This window comes from Gekko japonicus, unplaced genomic scaffold (genome assembly GCF_001447785.1).
Source record: "Gekko japonicus isolate JY-2015 unplaced genomic scaffold, Gekko_japonicus_V1.1 scaffold2356, whole genome shotgun sequence".
Lineage (NCBI taxonomy): Eukaryota > Metazoa > Chordata > Lepidosauria > Squamata > Gekkonidae > Gekko > Gekko japonicus.
Genome location: NW_015169249.1, coordinates 242,588 through 261,854, shown reverse-complemented (window position 1 = coordinate 261,854; position 19,267 = coordinate 242,588). Strand labels below are relative to the sequence as shown.

The window sequence follows — 19,267 nt, the reverse complement described above, 5'->3', positions numbered from 1 at the left end:
TGGATGTTATCCTTTATGCCCGTGTGAAGATAAACCTAGTTATTTTCAGCGAATACTCTTGATTACTGTGACAGGCTGTATAGTTACTGAGCATAGTTGAGTGTTCTCTGTAGAGTTAGGAGAAAAGTGATGGTCATTGACAACTTAACACTCTCTTCAGAACTTATTTTTATGGGAATAATTAAAGGGAGATAAAGTTATAAATCTAGTGCATGTTTTCTGCACATCTGTCTGTTATGTTGGTCCTATGTGTGGACTTGAATCCTCTCTATAAAACTGGTCAGTGTGGGACCAGTGTGGGGTGAGGCTTTCTAGTCCAATAGAGGTCACTTGTATTCAAATTATTGCTCTTTCCTCCCTCTTTTCCTGCCTCCTCCTGGCTGAATGAGGTCCGGAAGCGGGGCGGCCGGAAGCAGGGGGCGGGGCTTCATCATGTGCCCCGCCCCCTGTACCTCACCCGGGGGAACTGCGATCCCCCGCGATCCCCCCCGAAATGACCTCTGCATGTATATCCTAAATGGCTCTATGAAAGGAGATGTCCTGGACGAATTCACCTTTATGGCAGGGACAAGAACTAGTACAGTCAACTATATGTTGGTAGATAGAGCATCGCTATCCCTGGTGGACAATATTCAAATTTGCCCCTATCTAGAGGGTGATCATTTCTCACTCCATCTCCAAGTGTGCCTAGACATAAAGGCTATACATACAACATATCCTATAAATATTATGCCGATGGAACTTCAAGGCTGTTATGTTAAATGGTCCCCTAAGCTTGATCTAAAGGTGAAGGAAGTTCTAACAGCTCAGAATCTCCAACTTTTCTACCAAGCCTTTAAAGCCCCTTTAAATCCAGAACATTCATTAAAAATGTATGATGACCTGATTCAGTCATTAAGATCATTCCTAGTATGCTTTCCAGAAGGAAGGTAAGCTGTGAAGAATTTTCCTTCTAAACCATGGTTTGACCAAAGCTGTATTAAAGCTAAAAATGCCCTATCCACCGCATACAATTCAGCAAGGAGGGCTGAGGGAAAGAATAGGCAGGAAGCCTATAGCTTTCTTTCAGCTCAAAAGAAGGAATATAAACTCCTGGTAGATAGACGGAAGAAAGAATACCCTAGAGAAAGGTGGGCCAATTTAATTGAAGCAGCCAGGAATAAAAATACATCTCTATTCCGGAGACTGGTGTCTAATAATACATCAACCGCTGCTTCTCTGTTAGCCTCCAGTATCCCCCAGATATATGGACATCCTATTTCCAAAACATGTATAAAGACCCCATACAATTTTCTCCCGCGATTACATTAGCAAATTTGGAAAAATGGGCCCCAGTATCTGCTCAAGAGGTAAAAGCTTACATTTTTCAGCTAAAGAATGATAAAGCTCCCGGTCTAGATGGAATCCCCCCGGAATTACTTAAGGCGGAAAAGGACTGGTGGGCCACCTTGCTAGCCTCCCTATTCACCTTTATTGATGAAACTGACCTTACCCCCAAAGATTCAGTTATGGCCATTGTTGTCCCCTTTCATAAGAAGGGAAAGAAAGAGGATCCATCAAATTATAGACCAGTCAGTCTTTTAAGTACTATAAGTAAGCTCTATACTAAACATCTGCTTGAAAATGTTTTGGCTTGGTTAGAGCTGGAGGATATTATAGTGGAAGAGCAAGCAGGTTTTAGAGCTGGTAGGTCTACGCTAGATCATTGTTTGATGTTACAACATCTTATTGAAAAATACGGCTCTGGTGGACAAACATCACTCTACGCTGTATTTGTAGATCTAAAAGCAGCTTTTGACACAGTTTCCCGATCTAGGCTTTGGGGGAAATTACAGGCTTCCACAATCGATAAACGACTGCTATTTCTCGTCCAGGCCATTCACGAGCAAACTGCCCTTAGAGTTAGGTGCAGTCGTCTAGGGCATCTGGCTGACCCTGTCCAAACCTCTAAGGGAGTCAGGCAGGGTTGTCTCCTAGCCCCTTCTTTGTTTCTTTTTTACATCAGTAATCTGGCAAATTTTATGTCAGATCCTGGATTTCATCCCCCTAAACTAGCAAACTGGCACATCCATGTGTTATTTATACGCGGATGATGCCGTAATACTCTCCAGAACTCCCATAGGGCTGAAACGGGCTCTGAAAAAATTCTCCCTTTACTGTGATAATTTATGTAACGTTAAGATTGAGCTGAATGAAAAAGTGTTATTTATGGGAATTCTGCGTAATAATAAAGTAGAAAAATCCAAAAATGATTTATTTAAAGCTATGGTTTTAATGACTCATGCTGCAATAATAGCGTATGGATGGAAAGATGCCTTAAAATGGACTTGGGAAAGATGGAATTGGTACTTATATGAATGGATTCAATCAGATATTTTATTGATAATAAAACAGGAAAAGACATGGGAAAATAAGGCGTTGCAGATAAGGAAGAAATGGTTTGGGGATATAAGATGGGTAAGAGAAGGGGCCCCCAATAACGATGTATTGATAAAACTCTATAGGGTGTGCTCATGGTTACAGATATAATAATAAGGTTCTTCTGCTGGTCGCTCGTGAAGGGGGGGGTAGGGAATAATACAGGGGAAAATTGATGTATTTGATTTTTGGTTATGTAAATTTGATTAAAAGGATTATGAACGGATATGAAATGTAAGACATCAATACAAATTTTTAAAAAAGATTGTTTAAAGCGAAGTCACTGGCTCAGCTGACTTATGGAACATTCCTGGGGCCACCATCTCCCTCCTTTACCTCACTTGAGAGAGTCCAGTATAAAACCCTTAGAGCATTATTACGAGTACATAAGTATGTTTTAAACACTTGGGTCAGACTGGAAACAGGAATGCTTCGGGTAGAGGCTAGAATTCGTATCCTCTCAATTTATAGATGGGTAACAGGAAATATAAACCCCAGGGGCCTGTTCCCTTTAATCTTGGAGGACCAATTTCAATCCAATTGGCATAGAGCAGTCTTGAATTCCATCCAGAAATTAGGCTTTTCTCCAAGCCTTTCTGGATCTTGGTATAGATCAAGCAAAATCACTTATTAAGCAGAGAGTGACTGACACCGAAAGACAATTGGATATTCTCAGTTCTCCTGGCTATGTCTCTCTAGCAAATACCAGATATATAGTCGCAGCCTATTTACATTTTCTTGAATCCAGTAACTCAAGAAGGGCATTCTTGTTAGCCAGAAGCATGTCCTTGCCGTCTGCAGTGATGGAAGGGAGGTTTAAAGGGTCCCCTTACTCACTGAGGTTCTGCTCCTGCCCCCTCCATGAAGTAGGCTCTCTAGAACACATATTTTTCAACTGCGTATACCATAGGGTGATCCGTATGGAGACAGTCTGCTGTTAGAAAGGTTTCCTGGCAGATCAAATAAAATTAAACTTGATTACCTCCTGTCTGATAGGAACCACCAGACAACAAGACAGGTGGCTAGATTATGTGCCCAGGTTTACAAGGAGCGTAAAATGCATAGCAATTAGATTTTTAAATCTTTTATCTAAATTATACACAAATTTTGTGGCTGTCTTATTTTATCTCTATGTTATAGTCACAGTTTTTAAAATTTAAGTATGCCACTGTTAGTCTTATCTCATATTTATTATTCAAATGTTTTTATGTAAAATGACTGTGTGTACTGGTCGTTGACTGTAACAATAAATTTGAAATAAGTTTATGATCTGTGGTCTCTGATTTTCTTTATAGCTTGGATCTGTGTGTGGTTTTTTGTTCTTGTTTTTTTGTAATTGCAGGTACCTAGGAAGTCTAAGCTGGCTGTTCACAGAAATGTCCGAGATGATGAGGGCTTTATAATCAGACATTTTGCAGGAGCAGTATGCTATGAGACGGTAAGCGAACTTGATTTTCTTAAATGTGTCACTTTCTGTATTGGTTTTTAAATAGTTTAGTAATAAAGGATTAGTTAATACATCATTGTAAGACATGGTTTGGCAGATAAAGAAGGCTCAGCTGTGTGAAACACTAGGAATTTTATTTTATATACAAGCTTATTGATGTTTATAATACATTAGACTGAGAAGCTTTTAAGCTTTAATTTTATTTAAAAAATTTATCCCACCTTTTCAATTTCAGGCCCACTGGTCAGCTAATAACCATAAAATTGTGCTAAAATATTAATTAAAATGTTTCACAGTCCATAAAAACCAGAGAAAGTATGACTGTAGTCACTGAAGGCCTGTGGAACATCTTTATTTGATGTCTGAAGGCCAAAAGGGAACTCTCAATATAATGATTAAAGGATGGGGAAAGGAACTGAAATGATGAGGCCACTGGATGCAGCAGGGCCCAGCGGTATGGGTAGGGCGGAAAGAGAGAAGGAATGGGCCTTGCTTTCCTCTGATGCGACGGACGTCCTGGCCCCTTCACCGCCCGCGAGGTCATCGGCCCGAGCCCGCCCCTGCCACCACTGGCACAGCCGTCGTGGACTGCCGAGGCCCGAGCCACGTTGGCAACCAGGCTGCGAGCTGGTGGGGGCTGGTGCACCACTTGGCTGAAGACCCGTTAAGCCAGCCCGAAGGCCACCGCATGCAGCACAGCCCCAGGGTCTGGGGACGGGGGGAAGTGGGCGGAAGGGTCTTACTTTGTTCCAGTGTAGGGTTGCCAACCCCCCCGGTAGGGCGGAATTCCCCCCGCCCCGGAGGCCCGTTATCCGACGCCGGGGAATCGGGGTCCGGTGGGATCTCCGCCCCGGCGTGCGCGTCACCCGGAAGTGACGTCGCACGCTGGGGGCGGGGCCACGCGATTTGAGGGGAAAACAAAGAGTTTTCCCCTCAAATGGCACGCATCCTAGGACGACTCCCGGACTGGCAGGACGCTCCCCCGCCGGTACGATTTTGAAATTTGGCAACCCTATTCCAGTGTGACGGATGACCTGGCCCCTTCACCAGCCGCGGGTTCGTCGGGACGAGCCCGGGCCTGCTGTCACCGCGGCTGTACTAGCCCGCCGAGGCACACCGGCAGACAGCCTGCATGTGGAAGGGGGCTGGCATGCTGTTGGGGTGCATGGCCGTCGAAAGCTGTACTTTCACCTACTACTAAATGACTTAATTGAAAGTATTGAAGTGATGGAAGGTTTTGTATTTGTTGAATCTATGATTTCTCATTTGTACATGCAAGTTGTTACTTGATGCTACAGTCATCATGTGATAAAATGACACGTATGGACTGTCCCTCATACATAACTGCATCATTGTCTTCCCCAGACTCAGTTTGTAGAAAAAAACAACGATGCTCTGCACATGTCCCTTGAATCTCTGATATGTGAATCCAAAGATCAATTTATCCGTCAGCTCTTTGAATCCAATACTAACAACAACAAAGACTCTAAACAAAAAGCAGGAAAACTTAGTTTCATCAGTGTGGGAAACAAATTCAAGGTATGGACTTGCAAAAGGCATTAATTTTCTTGTACTGCATTCTGTTTTAAATGGCAGTAATGAGACTGTAAGGATGGAAAAATAAAGTGCATTTGGTATCGCATGGTCCTCTTATCTGTAGAGTTCTAGGCATGCTTACTCAGAAGCGGCTGCCATGGAATTCAGCCCACTTTGATCAAGAATTTCCATGGTTAATAACCAAGGATAACTCTAAGGCTGCAGCCTTAAGGCCCCTTTCCTGGAAGTGGGTCAAACTGAATAACACAAGCCTTGCTTCCAAGTAGACCTGGTTAGGATTGTTCCGTAATCCTCATAAAGCCTCATAGTCATCACTACATCATGGTTCTGAACTCCACAAGTTAATCATTCATAAATTTATTTTAGTCTGCCCTGAATCTAGGGCCCATTAACTCCATCGTGAGCTCCCAAGTCCTAGTATTATGAGAGAGGGAGAAAAAGCTCTCTCTCCTTTTTCTCCCACCAACCTAATTTTATACATTTATCTCCTCTCCCTCTCTGTGAATGTAGTATTAGAAGTTGCTCTAATAGCGTGGAGAAAATTATTCTCAGGGCAATCCATTTCTGTCTTTCCTGAACAGTAGTATTTGATGCTTTTTCCCCTTCGGTCTTTGCTGTACATCTAACCTCTGTAACTTCTGTTCTTCCGTTATGTTAAGCCTTCTCTCTTTTCTGCTTCCTTTCCCCGTTCATCAGTTCTTATTTTAGTTGGCTTATACCAGCTCAGGATGGCTGGAGGGAGCTATAGGGAAGTTGAGAGGAAAAGCAGGCAAAGGTAAAACCGAGGGCTGCAGGTAAATGTATCGCATTTATGGACTGCTTATTTGTCAAACTGCTGTAATTTCAGCCAGTTCGTTCTTTTCCAGCACATCACTTTTGCTTCACATAACACTACAAAATTGTGTCCATATTAAAAGCAGCTTTTTGAGATCTGTACTGATTTTTCCTCATTAATCGATATATTGACCAGGAATATGCCCAGAGAATTTCTAATGGGAAAATGTATTAGGCATGCAGAAAGAGCATTTGCTGTACAGAAAGGGAAAGACTCAAATAAATAATGGCAGAAAGGCTTCTCATTACTCAGCTTTATGGAAAGAAGGGTACATAACGAAACTGAATAGTGAAATTTAGTCTCCAGCACTAGTATAGTAACTAGATTTGTAGATCCTTGATTAAGTTTGGAACATTAACAATATAGTATATTTATTTGCTGAATGGTAACTTTTGTTCATAAAGAATTGTATGGCTTGGATCTTGCCTAGATTTCCATGCATGCAAGGGGTGAACAATATTTGCCAATTCCTTCTTCCCACGCAACCAAAGCACCCTCCAAAATGCTGTTCCTGGGAGATTCCCCCCCCCCAGGAATAGCTTAGGGAGGGATTGGAGGTCTCCTGTGGAAGAGGAGAATCAGTGAAAATCTCCCCTTGCACCAACAGAAATCTAGGTGGGATCCAAGTCTATAGGTGTACTTGAATTTTTGTACAGATGTCCCTGCAAAAATGTAATGCCGGTCAGCTTCATCCCCCCCAGTAAATCCCCTGATAGTTAACTAGCAGATATGAAGGTGAAAAATGGTAGCATCTGCTTTAGAAACCTCTTTGAAATATACTGAGTTGTAAATGGAAACTGGGTGGAAGAGCTGTAGGCTACCTGCTTCCAATCCAGAAATCCATATGCACTCTAGTGACCTCTCCCCTATATGCTTTCCTGCTGAGTAACTGGTGGCAAATAGCTCATTGAACGTTGTAGTTATTGATTATAAACTACTTATGCCTTATTATCAGAATACCCTCCTCCACAAAAAAAACAAACCAGGCAGGCCAGTCTTTGGCCCTGAGCGGCTAGTCTTGGTTTTAATCCAGCCATTCACACACTTTGCAGAGCAGGACTTTCCTGCTTCCCCTGTCTGCTCCAGCCCACTTATCCGCCGAGATTTTGTTGCAGTAGACCCTCAGGAACAGCAAAGTGGGCAGTAAGAACGTCAGGCAATTGGCTGCAGTTGCTGTTCCCTTTTGTGTGGTTGATAGAATGGCAGTGTTGGATTCATGCCATTGTGACAGTGAGGGAGCTGAAGGAAAGAAAGATGCAAGCAATGAACTTGTACAAGTGGAACTGTCCCATGGGATGGACATTGGAGAATCCCTTGTGCGTCCAGGAACTCTGTCAGAGCGGAAGGTCTTGGGTTGGGTCTAGCTGGCTGAAGCAAAAATATTTCCTGGACTGTATGACTTCGGACTGTGGGTGTGGGGGACAGAATGTGTGAATGCCACCCCTACATAGGCAACAGATGTATTTATTTACTCTATTAATTGCATCAACGGTAAACTGTTCAAAATTTATAAACAATAAGCAGTTATTAAAATTAAACCCATTCAGTAGAATTCCTCCATAATGCAGGAATGTAGAAATGTAGAATCTCAGTTCCCATTCAGTAGAATTCCTCCATAATGCAGTTTTAAAAAATTCCTTAGCACACAGGAAATGTAGAATCTCAGTCTTCTTGTTCAAGTGATGAACAAAATTTGCAGGTTTCACTAGTCTTCTGAACAGTTTAAGCCTTTCTAAGTAGGGTGTTCTGTATATATTGTATATAAGACACTGTTCTCTGTCTACACTGTGCTCACTGATGTAGACTCCCTAAAGTATGCCGGTGGGCTAGATTCAGTCAAGAGGGTTGTGGCCAATGTTCCCTCTAAGCTGCATTAGTGTGAGCTAGCTCACAGTTTTTTAGCATCCAGCTCACACATTTTTGTCTTAGCTGAGGAAGGATGGCTCCAAAGCAAACTAATTTATGCAGTCGCCAAATCGCTCACTCACAACTTTAATGCCAGTAGCTCACAAAGTAGAATTTTTGCTCACAAGACTCCACAGCTTAGAGGGAGCATTGGTTGTGGCTTAGCCTTCTCTGACACATTGGACATGCTAGTTTCATAGGTATAGCCCCCTCTCCCCATGCAACCCCCTCCTATAGGACAGTCTGTGATAAGCTTTATGTCTTGATTGGAAAATCACCTTCCATAAGCTTGTCCTTTGTGATACCTGCTTGTTTCACTTGCAGTGCCTGATAACTAATGTTCAGTCAGTTTCTGCCTGTGTTGCTAACTCTGTTCAACCAAGTCTGTAGTAAGTGAGATTGTTGGTGCCAATGCGGCAGGTCTGTGAAGGACACTCTGTGGGCACCTATGCACATGTTTGGCTGCTTGTTTCTATTTGAGCAACTGCTTGAGCACATGAAGAGCTAGCATGAAGCCATTCTTGCAATCAGCCATGCGTTCTGCTGTGTGTTAAGCTTGGAAATCTCCCTGTTGATACAAATGCTTTTGTTTTTACAGACTCAGCTAAACCTACTGCTGGAAAAGCTCCGCAGTACTGTAAGTAAAACACAACACATGTGCAGACACAATCTCAGCTGCTGTGTGTCATATGTTGTTCATTTTGTTCATATTTTGGGCTCCACACTAAATCTGATGTAGATGAATACCTAAAATGGTTCACTGTATGAATGCACTGGTTTGTATTAATAAAACTACATTTGCTGAAGAGGCAAGTTGTTGCAGTAAAGAAGATACATAGGCCATGGGAGTATTTTACATTGGCCTAGAGCAGGGCTGAAAAAATTGCTTACCAAAAACATTAAAAAGTGGGGAAGTTTGAAAATATGGCATTGGGGTGTGTGAAATCATACCCACTCTGGAAGAAAAACAGTGTGTAGATGCTTGCCGAACTTCCTGCATTCCTACATGCCTTTTCTTGTCTTGTATATCTTGTAAACACTGGGATACACCCTCTGTGAGGCTATCTAGAGCATGGGAACAGAGCTACATTGTCCTGTCCCTGATCAATGGAGAAACGTCTCCAAGCTTCATTGTGCCACCAAACAACAGCAGAAGGGCGAGGGGAACTTCACAGTTTCTACATACAAGGTTGTGAAATGAGACAGAGGCTGGGCTGATTCAGTCTTGGCAAGAGTCAGTTCAGACTAATTTTCATTGGTGGTTCCAGCATGTTGGTTTTGCAAATTCATTTGAAGAATGCTCAGATTAAAAAATTAGCCATTTCTGTCCTGGTCCATTTTTCAATGAGTACTTTTTCTTTGGGTAGGACATTGTTTGTTTGTCAGGCCATTGGTCCCTCTGCATCACACCAAAGCAAGTCCAGGAGAACAATGATTGTAAGATCTAAAGTCTACTTCATGAGTTGTAACTTTTTAAAGCCAGTTCCCTGTATGTGATGTAATTGGTAAATGCGGCATAAAATACTTTTAAATTCATTAACATGCCACACATTTACAAGGCATAGGGAGATCCTGGTTAGCTTCAGCTTCCCTTGGCATATACCCATACCTGAATGTCTTTGGAAATACCAGAAGGTGGGGTGTGCTGATTTGTCCTGATCAACATATTTTTCCTGATCAATGACAATTTTAAAAACCTGTCATCTGTAACAGCAGCTCAAGTATGTATCTTGGTAATATGCTTAATTTCCAAGTTCTGTATCATCTACTTCTATTCCACATTTATGTTCCTAAGCAATCTGTTACTCAGATATGTGTGCCATAAACAGGGCTCTTTTTGTAGAAAAAGCCCAGCAGGAACTCATTAGCATAATAGGCCACACCCAACAGCAGACGCTCATTAGCATATTAGGCCACACCCCTGACAGCACAGCTCATTAGCACATTAGGCCGCACCCCCATGTTACCAGAAGTGTGGTCATCCAGCCACACCCACCTTTTGCTTGTTATTCTCTTTACCTTGTTTGTGGTCAAAACCCAGGGCCTTTTTTTGTAGCAGGAACTCCTTTGCATGTTAGGCCACACACCTCTAATGTAGCCAATCCTAATGAGTTTCTGCTGTTTGGTGTGGCCTATTATGCTAATGAGTTCCAGCTGGGTGTGGCCAACTTGGGAGCCAGCCGGAACTCCGTTCCTGTGCGTTCCTGTCCAAAAATAGCCCTGGCCATACACATAATTATAAGGTTATAGTTGACCTCAGTTGACTGAAACTTTCTAAACAAATAAGTTGTAGGATGCATTCAAGGATTTGGGCATGTGTTTTAGGGTTTCTACACTGTATTCCCTAGAAATGGTTGTCAGCATCTGTGGCGAAACGGCGACCCGCCCCCAGCCCTGGGAGACTGAGGTGCCGTCCTGTGGCTCGCAAGCCCCTATTTTGGCCTTCCCACCCTGCCTGGTGGGACTGTTTCTCTTTATTAACGCTACCACCACTCACTGAATTAAGTTACCACCTTCCTTGAGGGACAGTGAGACCTCTCTGGCTAAATTCCCCACCTTGGGAAGTGGGTACCTCGATCTTTGGGCACCCCCTGGAGAATTGGCAACCCCACAGATCTAGGCCCGTTTGTGTTCCCTGGCCTCCCTTTGCCCCTGGTAATGTATAGAGCGGGGAGGACTATGTGGTTAAGGCACACCAGGCTTTTTTAACTCAAAAAAGGAAGATTTATTTAACTATATACATATTGGACACAGAAAATAAACACAGGCACTTCAACACAACTGGGGCACTGAAAATAAACAGGATAAAAACGCAAGTCCTCTGTCCCTGCCCACACACCCTCTCTACCTCTGTAGTGGGTTGTGGCCTCACGCCCGGATTTGCGTTTCCCCCTCCTGTTGTGGAGAGAAACTCCAGCCCTCCTGTTCAGGACTGGCTACCAGCACTGCCACCCTCCTGGCTCTCCACCACGGTCAATAGTGGCCTGGACTGCCCACGGAGACTCTGGTGACAGGAGTCCCACCTGTGCTCTCAGTGGAACCTGCCGTCCACGCAGAAGACCAGGCTGAGACTGCCTCATTTTCCCCTCAGGAGCCAAAAAGCCACTCTCTCCTTGGCCCTGCCCCTGGGGTGTGTCTCTCTTTTCCCGCTCTTTCCCCTCAGGGATGCTGGGAAGTATAGGCAGGGAGGTATGGCAGCGTCACTGTTCCCTAAGAAGTACCCCCACCACACGTAAGGAACTACCAGGCTAGTATCCATTTTAAGGCCTGGCAGCCATTTCGTCACAGCATCATTCATTTTTTTCATAACCAAACTGTTTGTGTGTATGTGTGCTTCTGTGTGTGCGTGGGGGGGGGGAAGTAACACAGCCCTATTGATTAAGTGCAGGCCTTGTGAAGAACGGTAGGGATGAAGCTTCAGAGATGTTAATCAGAGGCCCCCAAGTGGTTCCTCTCAAGTAGCCACTTCAAGTCTCTCCACAACAGCAAGCATAGTTCTGTGGAACAAATACATTCTAATAATACTGCACAAATGTTCCTTGGAGGCTTTCAACTTCTGTGTAGTACTAAAAGAAACAAGAAAATCTCTTGCAAGCTTTCTTCCTGTCTTGCAAGGAAGGTGATCATAATAGGGGAGGAAAAAATTATATGTGATTCAGTAGCACAATAGCAATTATGCTTAAATGCCTCTTCGAAGGACTAGTTTTGCTGAAGATGAAATAATAACTTGAGGTTTCAATAGACAGCTGAAGCTTCATAATCTATAATTTTTTACTCTTCAGTGATTAACAGATATTCTTATGGTGTTGCTAACCCACTGTCTTTCCAATAGGGATCTAGCTTTATTCGCTGCATCAAGCCTAATCTAAAGATGACGAGTCATCATTTTGAAGGTGCCCAGATTCTGTCTCAGCTGCAATGTTCAGGTAATTTGATATGTCTGAATAAGTTCTAATGTCATTGTTATTGTGTCTTTTTAAAAAGACACTTGCAGAGTTGTTTTACTCCAGAGTTCCTTAATTAGACAAATCTAAGTGGTTTTTAATATTTAAATGTAAAAAAGAAAAGAGGACTGGCATTCTATGTTCTTCAGAATTGATGGCTGCAGTAAAAAGGAAACAAACATAAGCTTCTGAGCACAAGCTTAGAATAATACAGTATCTTATTAGAAAGAAAAATGCCATCGCCATCTGAGCACTTTTGAAATCTTTGTGTTGCCTTTCCAAACATTACAAACAGCAGATTCTGTTTTAATTACTCACTGTTCGTAACATAACATTAATCTTCCTAACAATAGCAACAGTGTGCCAGCTTGTTGTAGAGTATGGAGAAAGATTTATGTTATGAAAAGCTTATTACCTGTACAGCCTCATTCCCCTTCCCCCCACCCCAATAATGTAGGCATGTCTTTGAGGGGCTGTGAGGGCTGTGATCCTGTTATCTGCTCAAGCTACCAAGTAAATTTAGCTTGGAGGTCTTGCACTGGCACCAACAGATGTGCTGCTAGGAGGAGCTGAGTAACCACTGTGTAGAGCAGGGGTGGCCAAACTTGCTTAACGTAAGAGCCACATAGAATAAACAACAGATGTTTGAGAGCCGCAAGGCAGGAACAAATATTACATGTTTTTATTGAAAAATATGCACAATTGCTTTTTATTAACATTAAATGAGACTGCCAAAAATAAAAACAAAAGGGGTAAAAACAGATATTGATAATGATATTTGTTTGTCCAATGATATTTATATGGAAGCAAATGGGGGGGAGGAAGGAAGAGAGAGAGAGAGAAAGGAAGGAAGGAAGGGAGAAAGAGAGAAAGGAAGGAAGGAAGGGAGAAAGAGAGAAAGATAAAGATGGAAAGGAAGCAAAAAAATGGGAGAGGGAGGAAGGAGGGGGAAAGAGAAACAAAGAAAGCAAATAGATGGAGAGGGAGGGGGAGGGAGGAAGGAAGAGAGAAAGAGAAAGGTGAAAGAATGAAAGAGGTGGAAAGAAAGAAGGAGAGAGAGAAACAGAAACAAAGAAAGCAAATAGATGAGGGAGGGGGAAGAAGGAAGGAAGGAAGAGAGAGAGAGAGAAAAAAGTGGAAAGAAAGAAGTGGAAAGAAAGCAAACTGATGGGGGAGGAAGGAAGGGGGAAAGTGAGAGAGGTTGAAAGAAAGCAAATAAATGGGGAGGGAAGGAGGAAGGGAGAGGTGGAAAGAAAGCACCTTTAAACTCGGAGGAGGGTGAGTTTGTACCTGAATAGAACTTGGTCTTAAATGTGCCAGTGGACTGTTTTGGATTGGTAGGTATGGGGGGGATGACACACAGAACTGTGAAGGAAGGAAGAAGGAGAGCAGGAGAGAGAGCAAGGAAGGAAGGAAGGAGAAAGAGAGAGAACAAAAGAAGGAAAGGAGAGAGAGAGAGAAGGAAGGAAGGAAGGAAGGAAGGAAGGAAGGAAGGAAGGAAGGAAATTAGATGGGGGAGAGGTGGAAAGAAAGCAACTTTAAACATGTCCTTCGAGCCCCCCCCAGCTGGCTTGGCTTGAAGAAGGGATTTAAAGAGACAAATGCCTTCTCCAAGCCAGCGACCAGAGGGGGGGGGGTTGGGAATGCATTTAAAGTTGCTTTCTTTCTCTGGTCACCCCCACCTCAAGCCTACCCAGGAAGGAGAACACTAGCTAGGGAAGGGAAGACTGATCGAGGACGCATGCCACCCTGCTGGGAGCCACACAATATGTGTGAAAGAGCCGTATACGGCTTCCAAGCTGCAATTTGGCCACCCCTGGTGTAGAGGAAGAAAAATAGATATTTGGTCCTTCCTTGCATGCCTTCTAAGTCTCTTGCATGGCTTTTTAAAGACGGGAGGGGGAGGCAGAAGATCTGACTGCTTCTGTGTCTACTTCCCTTCCCCAACTATTTTGAGAAGCCATCTCAGAGAGGTGTCTGCTAAGTTTGCACACAAGCAGCATATCTTAGACATAGGGGTGGGGCAACAAAGAGAGCAGATTATCAAGGCTACCAGTCATGGCTGCAGCGCAGCAATTCAGTGGGCACCGGGAATTGCTCCCGGCTACCACTGATTCTTCGTTCTTTTAGGGTGGGTTTCGGGGGATCCTAACCCCCACCAGACCTCCTGGAGGGAGGTCTGGTGCAAGGGACTTGATTCAGGGGCCCCACTTGCAGCAACAAGTGGGTGGCAGCCCTGGATCATCCCAGAAGCACGGAATGAAGAAGAGCAGGTTTAGCAGCCATAACCTGCACCAGCTGTGAATGCTCCTAACTAAAAGTTATTTTGAGCCTCATCCATAGCATCCTATGAAGACACGCACCGTAAGTATCTGTAATAGCACATTGAAGAATCTGATGATTTCTCCGAATAAGCCCCTTTAAATCTTCAAAACAATACAGAAAGGAGAGGTAGAATTCCCCGTCCCCCTTTTCTGAGTGAAGCGGCAGAGACAAGATTAAGAGTCACAAAAAGAATCTTGAGATAAACATTTTCTGGGGCAAAGAGAGACTTTTGCTTGAGCTTCTACAAGAGAACTATAATTTTTCTTCTTAAAAAAGAAAGAAATATATACAGAGTGAAATTCACCATCTTGCGACAATTCTTTGTGACATCATGCTTTACTGCTGAGAACAGAATAGAAGCACACTCTGTTTAGTCTTTACCATAAAGCTGTGAAACATTTTGCTTGTATGTGAGACTGTTGACTGCTGAGGTGACTATTGTCTGGCAGACGCAGGCAGCTTGAGAGAGACAGCTGGTGAGCGACTTATAGAGATGCTGGACTTTGCTAGACTGAACTGAGACTGAGACTTTTGTTACTGTATTGAAATGCGCTATCAGCACCCTCAGGAAAACATGCCAGATGATTCAGATATGGAGACCTCAGTAGAATCTGAGAAGCTTCAAATATCTTGGGAGGAGATCCAGGCTGTGATTATTGAATCAGTGACCCAGGCAATTAACAAGGCTTTTGAACTGATATTAGACCAAAAGCCTTCAGCTTTAAACCAAATCACTGGCAAGGAACCTTAGCGTCAAACTGAGCAAAAAGCTGAAATACTTTGCAACCAAGCTGACCTAAATTACAGTGAAAATGAATTACAGCGTCCAACTGTGCAAGACACAGGGCAATACTACACTCAAGAGGAACTAATCTTCGGTGGGAATCAAGCTGATTTCAGCAGTGAGAATAATAGCTCTACTAAAGGACTGTCAAATTCTGGAACCCTTAGAAGTACAAGTATAAGAAAGAAAATATACCAGAGAGAAGATGAAACAAACTTGAACATTGAATATAGATGGCAAATCATGAAATAAAGCTTTTCTACATACAAGGAGAAGAGGCATAGATCCAAGGCTCTACTAAAAAGAAGAAAATTGCAAAAAGAAGAAAAAAACTAAGATATAAGAACAAGATTGGTTTAGGGACTCTGTTATAAGATTGGTCTAGAGACTGGTTAAGATGAGCTAGAAAAACTTATAGCCTATATTAAAAAATTAAGGGAAGATTAATTTTAAAGGTTTATATAATTTTTTTAATAAAAATAATAATCTGAGTTTGGTTCAAGGAATTTTGGGTAAGACTGGTTTAGTGCATACTAGCTCATATTAATTGTTTAAGTTTGGCTGAAGGATATGTGTTTATACATAACTTAGTCCACATTTAAAATACTTATGGAAAGAGGAAAACTAATCTCTCAAATAGTTTAACCAAAAAGAGTATGAATTGTATAAGAAAAAAAATCCAGTCTAGGGAATATCTGTGAATGTTTAATTGAATAAGATTGCTTAAGATTGATAATTGATAACTATATAGAATGTAAATTTTTTGAGATGTTAAAGTTCAAATTTGTTATAAAAGATGTAATGCATTTAATCTTAGCTTAAAGATTCCAGAAGCCTTGATAATTTGTATAAAAAGCATCAAATATAATTTTAATATGAAGTAGGGAAATGCTACTTAAATGTATTTTGTAGAATTGTAGAACGCTTAGACAAAAAGTTAATCAGTAGAAAACATGTTAACTTATGGAGTTGTAAAACTTAAAGATAGATGTATAGAAAAATAGCAGTGGAATGTTTAGATATTGCTCAAATAGTAAACATATCATGGTAGCAAGAGCGGCATTTAGATATATATGTATGAGGTAGTTTAAAGGGTATAGTGTTACTTGTATTACTCTCATATGTTTTATGTTTGTCTTGTTTTGTTTGAAAATAATAAAACTCATTTTAAAAAAAAGGCTACCAGCCAGGACAGTAAGCATTATAGCTGTATTTAACTTAATGTGATTCATGAGAGCGGGAGGCTCTTTTTGTATCTATATAAAAGCTTGCATTCCTGTATGTTTTGTTATGAATGACTTAAAAATAATACTGAAAATACTGAGGTTAAAAAGACGGTCTTTGTAGTTTAATTGGAAAGTTTTTTCACTATGCATTCAAATCTCACCAAGTAAATCAAGGATGAGTTCCAAGTAATATGACATCATATCACATGTTTGGGAGTGAGCCCACTGAACGCTTCTGATAAAAAAACTGTAGCATTGGGCTACACAGTTATAACCTGTAATGATCCTAAATGGAACTTCTGCTAATGTCAGTGGATGCTTCCCTGCTTTTAATGCATACGCAATCCCATAATGACATCAGTGCATCAAATTTTGTTTACTTTTTTAAAAAATTGTGTGTTCTCATTGAAGGCTCACCTACACAGTGTGGGATATTGTACTATAATTGTGCTATAACAATCTTTGTCCACAGTGTTGTGAATGATTACTATAATGCAGTATGGAACCCATCTTACCATGGCAGTAATAGCATAAAACTGAATAATGTAAGGGTACATTATCAGTTCAATTGAACTCTCTTGTACACTGCACATGTTCAAGAAGCTCTTATCTCAGGCAGAATCAGTACTAATAGCATAAAACTGAATAATGTAAGGGTGCATTATCAGTTCAATTGAAGTCTCTTGTACACTGCACACGTTCAAGGAGCTCTTATCTCAGGCAGAATCAGTAAAATGTTGTCACTGGCTCCTCAGTGCCAGCTGATAGTTTTACACACACTGCAGGTTAAAAATGTCTGGCAAGCATAAACAGACTTGTATAAATCAGAAGAAGTACAGGTTGGGCATCAGCAACATTAGAACATTATGCTGGTTTGGACGAGGTATCAAACCCCTTTAATTTTCCCTGATGTGAACCTTATTTCCACTTATTAGCTTTGTCATCTGTCATTTTGGCTTTTCTCTTAAGTGCCTGCTCGTTTTTAGCATACTTGAGGCCATAACATTTTAAGCATTCTGCTTCCTCTTGGCAACCTCCTTATTGCTTGTCATTTCAAGTTACATATTACATTTAATTTAGCAAGTCAGTCACAACTACTTAACAAGTTTGCTTTAATTAGGGTTCTATTGATACCATTTTTTGGCTAATAATCTGAAGGCTGATCGTTCTTGGCAGTATTGTGAGGCTGCAAGGGATGGGGGAAGGAGAGTAGTGAAGCTCTTTATTTCTGGGTGACTCATGAGCTAGCATATTGTTTTTGTGAGCTTCTGTGTCTGTCTTTTGGTTGAGAAACAAGCACATGTAAATTTCAAAGAAAGTAACACCTACCTCATAAAAGTAAAAGGCTTATTAACATGGGAAGCTCAAGAGAGAAATCGACATAATACAAATATTACCAAGAATAAATACAGAAGGCAGAATGTGCCAGATCTCCCCCCACCCCTCTTTGGAAGGAACTGTGACTGTGTGGCAAAATGCATGCTTCACATTTATTGAATCTTTCTCCCAAGGTCACACTTTAAATCCCACAACTTACTAATAAACTGTAAGGTCATCATCAATAACACATTAACAAAGTAACTTCTCTCTGACTAAAAACTTAAATAAAATGTGTGGACACATCCCCAATATAGATATGCCTGAAGGCACATTCACCTTGTCAGAATTTTAGTGTAATTAAATGCATTTTAACCTGCCTTTCTCCAAAAAAAAAAAAGACTTTGCTTGTTCTCCCTACCACTGAAGACCAGTCAATGCAAGAAGATTTTGAGCAGAGCAGATAATTAATGTCTCATTCAAGTGAATGGAGTGCCAGATGACTTTTTGATAGTTTTTTTAAACAGATAATAAATTTGGATGTTAATTGTCTGGCTGTTCTCCATCCTTTCCATCATGGGAAAGACCTTAAATTTGTATGATGGTATGCTTGCTTTGTACTCTGCTGTTCACATAAGAGAAGCCATGTTGGATCAAGCCAATGGCCCATCCAGTCCAACACTCTATAGCATGGTGGCCAAAACCTGGGTGCCATCAGGAGGTCCATCAGCATAGCCAAAACTCTAGAAGCCCTCCCACTGTTGCCCCCCAAGCACAAAGAATATAGAGAATCACTGCCCCAGATATAGTGTTTCATCTGTATCTTGTGGCTAATAACCACTCATGGACCTCTGCTCCATATCTTTATCCAAGCTGTCTATTCTTGTAGCCACCTCCACTCATTGCTGCAGTGAATTCCACGTGTTAATTGCTCTTTGAGTGAAGAAGTACTTTCTTTTATCTTGTCTAAGCTTACTGCTCATTCATTTCATTGAGTGCCCATGAGTTCTTATATTGTGAGAAAGGGAGAAAAGTACTTTTTTCTCTCCATTCTCTATCCCATGCATAATTTTATAAACCTCTATAATGTCACCCCTTCAATCATTTTTTCTCCAAGCTAAAGAGCCCTAACCCCTCTGACGTTTCTTCATAGGGAAGGTGTTCCATCCTCTTAATCACTTTAGTTGCCCTTTTCTGCACCTTTTCCAATGCTAGAATACCTTTTTTGAGGTGCAGTGACCAGAACTGTACATAATATTCCAAATGGTGAGACTGAACATCGACATCTTGGGAATCTGTGAACTAAAGTGGATGGGAATGGGTGAATTTAACTCAGAGGACCATTATATCTACTACTGTGGCCAGGAATCCCACAGGAAAAAATGTTTTGGCCTCTCCTCAGCCATCGACGTGATCGCTCCCAGGCGCCTTCTCTGCACCCGTGATAGGCGAGCGCCCTGGTATACCCAGGAATTGCGCTCGCTGAAACGGGAATTGAGAAGGCTAGAG

General features: G+C 41.8%; 1 protein-coding gene across 1 annotated transcript in view; it reads left to right on the top strand.

Annotated features, from left to right (window-relative positions):
- Positions 1-19,267, top strand: part of MYO6 (myosin VI) — a gene marked incomplete at its 5' end in the record, with an annotated part of 88,489 nt that overhangs the window by 20,467 nt on the left and 48,755 nt on the right. The window contains 5 exons of the mRNA XM_015416487.1: positions 1,312-1,901; positions 3,761-3,856; positions 5,231-5,404; positions 8,761-8,799; positions 11,995-12,088. Of these exons, the coding sequence (XP_015271973.1) occupies positions 1,312-1,901; positions 3,761-3,856; positions 5,231-5,404; positions 8,761-8,799; positions 11,995-12,088 (993 nt within the window). The remainder of the gene's footprint in view (positions 1-1,311; positions 1,902-3,760; positions 3,857-5,230; positions 5,405-8,760; positions 8,800-11,994; positions 12,089-19,267) is intronic.